The following is a 6,000-nucleotide window of genomic DNA, read 5'->3' as shown; positions in this document are numbered from 1 at the left end:
CTTCCGCAAGCTATTAAGTAGCATTACAACTTTTTTAAGGCGCAAACATTAGTTTGTTTTATAGGGAAAATTCCTTTTTATCCTTTCCCCTCATTGGGTACATTTTAAAAGGTAAATATAAATCCTTAAAAAAACTTTTATTCAAATATATCAATAAACAAACAAAATAAAACAGGAAAAATCAAATGTCTCTCAGCATCGAGCACAATTTATTGAACACGACCTTAATTTGAAGTGCAGTTGTGATCGACAAATGAACCAATAACGAAGACTTTTTAGTTTTCCGATCACGTATGCCCGCAACTCAGAACTGTTTCACGTAAGTCACGATCCTGACCAAGGTGAATTAATGAAGTTAATTGAAATCCTCTTCCAACACCTTAGCATACGATTTCAGTCAAAACCTTTTTCATATAAGAAGCATTTGCTCGACTAGTTTCAATAACGACAATATCTGGACAAAATTAGATTTCTTTTCTTTTTGGCATAAACACATCCCATCTATTAGCTTCTTCAGCATTCAAATAAAAAAAAAGGTAAATGTTTTTTACTCTTTTTCTTCCAAGTCGCCAACATTTGCTAACAAAAGAGCAGAAGAGCAATTGCTAGTTTCGAGACCAGCTTTGAACTCATTGAGTATTCCTTTACATTTATTTCTGTTTTGCTGCTGTCCGATAAAGAAGCGGGTTCAATTCTCGTCTAGGACGCGTAGAATCTTTTTATGGGGTTTTCAGCATAAAGCGAGTTAGTTAGTCTCATATGGAGGTGGAAGAATTTTTCGCCACTGAAACCGGAGATTTTTTTTCTTTCTTATAAATAAACAAAGCTGCGGGAAGAACGCACGCAATTAACAGGCAATAAATTGGACCTCATTGCCGCGTCCAAAATAACAACAATAAAGCACATGTCCAGTACTTTTATTAGAGTGTCTACAGCATAAATCATTCGATAATATTAATAATTTCGATAAGATTTCTGCCACATTGCGCATGTCCCGGTCTACTGTCAGCGAGGTCATCGTGTAGTGGAAACGTGATGGAACCACCAAATCCATCAACGGAACTGAAAATTGACACATCGGGAAAGGTGAACTCTCAAGGAGTCATGGTGATTTGTCCGTCAGCCTTAACAACTATCGCAAATGACTTCCGCGTGAGTCTCAGGAACGGATGCCAGTGACAGAACTAATCACCAGTAGGTGTTTGCACTTGGGTTTCATGGTAGTGCTGTGGCTCACAAGTCCTTGATTACACCTGCCGGCGTCGTCTGCAATGGCGCAAACAATATCGTCATTGGTCCTGTGGAGCGATTAATCGCGGTACACGATCTGATAATCCGATGGACGAGTCTGGACCTGGGGATGCCTAGTGAACGATACTTACAGGAATGTCTTGCATTGAACATGAAATTTGGAGGCGGTAGCATAATAGTCTGGGGTTTGCTTTTCCTGGTTTTCACTGGGCCCATTGGTTTCTGTGTGTAGATCTTTAAACGCTGATACCTATCGTGAACATTTTGGACAATACCGTTCTTCCCACACTGTGGTAACAATTTGAAATATGTCTTTTCCTGTATCAGCACGATAACGCACCTGAGGGCCTTATCTCCATGGTATGAAGGCATGGACGTGGAAAAACTAAACTGGCCAGCCCACAGTCCCGACCTTAACCCTACTGAACATCTGTGGGATGAGCTGGAGCGAAGGTTGCGTGCCAGACCAACTCACCCAAATAACACTCGTCAGCTATTCGCCATACTACAGGATGAATGGAAACGAATTCTAGCAACAACTTACCAGAACTTAGTGGAGAGCCTATCCCCAAAGGGTAATAGCTGAATTAGCAGCGAAAGAAGGTCAGGCCTTCTTTCGCTGCTAATTCGTTGCTTTATTGAAAGCAACTCTTTAGCAACTAGAAATATAAACAGTTGCTGTTCGGACAATTTTTGGAAACATAGTGTATATCCTCATCTTTTCATGCATGAATTCGCAATGAAACACTTCCCCGAAATGCATTACCGCTGCATAAATCCGTAACTTCGTGGAATATTATTTTCACATTGGTGATAGCGTTCACCTTAATTAGATCCATTCGGAAAAACAGTAAGTGGGATGAAAATCCATTCAGCAAGAGCAGTTCGAGTATATAAATATGGACAGACAGGAGATCAAACGCCTTTATCATTGATTCACTACTGCTTATTACTGTAATGTCCAGTTTCTTCTGCAGCGGCTTTGAATAATTCTGCGACTATTGTTCACAAACTAGCTTGTGCACTACAAACATTCATGGGCTAACTGTCCAGTTGAAGGGAAAATAGATGTGATTGTGCCAATGCAAAATTATTCTCTAGAAAGTTATCCGATCTTGTATGCCGAACAATGACCGCACCGAAAAGAGAATTATGGTCAGATGCCAATTGCGGAATATTTCTGAAGAAATTCAGATTGACAGGTGACACTAAGTCTAAGATACAATTGAAATATTGACAACAGCGGCGAGTTCCGAAAATGCTTTTTAAGAGGATCAGCTACTTCATCTCATCCTAGAGAAGATGCATTGAATGACGACAGCAACATGCATTCCCACGAGTACTTCCGTAACACGTAACCAGTTATGTGTTATGGAACTGTATTCGGGGAATTTTCAAAGAACTGCAGCTAAAAAACTTATCGACGTGTTTTACCGTGGGCATCTACTGTGGAGTGAAGAGTCATGTTACATACTTTTCCAGTCTGATGGATGTGTTAGGGTATGATGGATGCCTGGAAAACGCTTTTTACCTGATTGAGTTGTTTCTGTGAAGTTGGATATTGCAATATGATAAGAGGTCACTCCTCGTGTATGTTTAGCTTCACTGAATGGATTGCATGGACTCATTCTGATGCCGTGAACAATTATTAGTTTCGCACCTTGTGGCAAATTAATGGTATCAACTTTTCCACCTTCGAAAACGATACAAGCCTACATTTTCAAGGTCTACACCTCTGCAATGTAAATTCCTGTAAAATAAATAAATAAAAATAAATGTAAATAAAAATAAATAAATAAATAAAATAGCCAGAGATTTCTGGAAATCAAATTACATCAAGATAGCAAAATGATCAGAATTATTAGAATTATTCCGTATAAACTACATAAATTGTCAAATAACTTGGAATATCAAGGGAGTATTGCTTTTAATGATGGCAGCTATCATTAAAAACAAATTTTGTACAGGGTGGTCTCAATAATTAAGCCCAACTCTTCTCTCAGAGCAATAACCAATTTCAGAGAACATGATATTTTGATTGCCAATCACCAAACATGTGTTCAATACAACTGTGATCCGAGCTTTACAAGGTCAATCTGCTTTTCTCTCAAAATTTAAGAAATGGGCAACATGAAAAGAGATTTGTCATTATTGCCCAGAATGTGAACGCACACCTCTGTAGTTTATGCAACACTTCAAACAAACCAAGCGAATTCACACGGACATGCCATAACCCTAAATGGGACAAATCTTAATTGTGGGCATAAACACCAATCTTCATCATATGGGTATATCCAATATTTGCATTCGCTTATCAGACCGGACATCCTTCCATTGCTGCGCAGTACTCGCAAGGTCAATATGGGTTTTGCCTTTCCACTATAACAAGTTCTTAGATGGAAGTGATAAGAACTAGTATGGTGCTGTAAGCAACGAATAGCTAAATATAATATCTGATCTCGTGAAGGATCACTTGGTGACTGTTAGCGTAGCAGCAATTCACATTCTCTCTACAGCCTTTCTTTTCAAGAGTGTAATATCTTGTATAATAGAATAGTTTAACATTAGCTCTTGTTTAATTAGCAGCGGACTAACTCAGAATTTCTTTTCTCTCTCTCTCTCTCTCTCTTCTGTGTGTGTGTGTGTGTGTGTGTGTGTGTGTGTGTGTGTGTGTGTGTGTGTGTGTGTGTGTGTGTGTGTGTGTGTGTGTGTGTGTGTGTGTGTGTGTGTGTGTGTGTGTGTGTGTGTGTGTGTGTGTGTGTGTGTGTGTGTGTGTGTGTGTGTGTGTGTGTGTGTGTGTGTGTGTGTGTCGGTTAACTGTAACTTGGCCAACAATGTACAGTTCTACCACAAAAAGTTTCGACTTCAATTATTTTTTTTTTCGATGGTACTTTGCCTTCTTTGCTGTGTAGTTGAACGTTCCTCGTTCCTATTAAGGAATAATATTCATTCCTAATCTTAACAAGTAAACAGTTGGCTCTGTGCAAGCACGATTTTATTCAATCTATTAACTATAAAGTTTACTGTTATCAAGAATTACCAAAAATGCGTTCTTTTTCTTTAAAATTAAAATTAGTTATTTTATTTTCCGAATAATATTTTCCACATTTTCGAATTAATTCAACGACATATATTTCAGTTGAGTACGAAAATAGTCCAGTAACTCGAACCACATCTCTTTTATTAAACTTTTATGAAATTAACTGCATTCGCAGTTAATTTCATATTTTTAGGCTTTCGTAGTTAATTTCATATTTTTAAACTAAGTTGCCTAAATTCACATTTAGGCAACTTAGTTTAGTACCTAAATGATTACTAAATTTAATTTTGAAGTATTTTTACCAGATGTACGTTAAAAATGCGTCGTTTTTCCATGATAAAAGTCATTGTTTTCACCATCACTTACAATAGCATTGTGTGTATCCCTCATGGAAAGTACATAAGGTTATGATAATCGAACATAATTAAGATTTGATTACTAGTTTCCTATCATTCAGCCGTTATTTTTCTTATAGACTCATGAATTGTCTGAGTGCTAAGCAAACATGTCTAGCCTTCGTCTGACTCTGCATTATGTGGTCATAAGTTCATAAAATAATGTGTGAAAATAAGGAACTCAATACTCACCTGCCTTAATGTAGAACTGAACTTCCTATAAAAGTGTCAGATAAAAGTAAATTAATCATCTTAAATTATTGGATTTAATTAACTGATTTGCATAACGTGGAAGTAATATCATTAAAGAATAATTATTGTTGACTTATTTCAAGAAAATCTTGTTTGAAAAACGGATCGTGAAAAAAGGAAATAAGAAAATGAATATTTTTTCAAGAAAGAATAATTTGAAACTGTGGTAGATTTTCCCTGAAGTAATTAGCCTTGGCCCATTTTCATACTATCTTTCAAGGCTATTTATTGTCCATCTTCGTGAACAGAAAAATCAGAAGAGAAGTAGCAAAGTTCAAGGAGACTCCGTGAGAAAAGTTCCCGAAGCCAATCCCATAAGTCACTCCCCAAAGCCTTTGTCCAACAGCGCATATCTTACGGAATATTTGTTAAACAAAATCTGATTAAACACGGAGGCTGATAAAACCAGTCCTACATGTCAGACCGGTTCGATCCGTCTTTTCCGGTGTGTCGGAAACCTGCGGAATTTGAATATGCTGCTCACATCTGTCGCTTTCTTTCCTATTGTCAAATTTAGGTTTGCTACTTACAACCATCCTCTTACGTGTTATGCTTCTGCTATCAGCAATTAAAGAATGCGGTAATGAAAGGCTGGAAGAACGCCAGATCTTAAAGGAGCAGTTTACTCAACAATAACAAAATAATAGATCAACTCACTAAAACCACCAAATCATGACACGCGTTTCTATTATTTCCTGAACTTGAAGGAATGCTTGTGCGTGGTCTTCTGTAAGTATTAATTCCAATAATAGGAAATTCTTCTTCTTCCCATTATTGGAATTAATTTATGAACATCATGTTTTGTTTCGATCTAGAAAAAAATCTAGACCTAGAATAAATAAATAAACAATGAACACATAAATAACCTTCGTAGCTCAGTCGATAACGAAGATACTTTGGTCGGAAATATTTGGGTTCAAATCCGGACTAGTATACGAAGAACATTTATTAACTGATGGGGAAGAGCGGGCCTCTGAGGTAGCAGGGTTTTCTCTCCCGGAATCGCGAGTTTTTATCCTGCAAAAAGGTGAACAAGAATAAACACTATTAACAGACGTGTCC

The 6,000-nt window shown here is 37.4% G+C and overlaps 1 protein-coding gene across 1 annotated transcript in view; it reads left to right on the top strand.

Moving 5' to 3' along the window:
- The first annotated feature begins 1,035 nt into the window (after positions 1 to 1,035).
- LOC150104572 (uncharacterized) overlaps positions 1,036 to 6,000 on the top strand; it is a 32,536-nt gene continuing 27,571 nt past the window's right edge. Inside the window, exon 1 of the mRNA XM_090395582.1 lies at positions 1,036 to 1,152. Coding sequence (XP_090251708.1) covers positions 1,036 to 1,152 — 117 coding nt within the window. The remainder of the gene's footprint in view (positions 1,153 to 6,000) is intronic.

Source organism: Typopeltis vanoorti, chromosome 7, assembly GCF_054136105.1.
Source record: "Typopeltis vanoorti isolate ZY-2024b chromosome 7, IOZ_Tvanoo_1.0, whole genome shotgun sequence".
Classification (NCBI taxonomy): Eukaryota; Metazoa; Arthropoda; class Arachnida; order Uropygi; family Thelyphonidae; genus Typopeltis; species Typopeltis vanoorti.
Note: the sequence above shows the minus strand (reverse complement) of the source record. Positions and strands in the feature narration are given on the sequence as shown.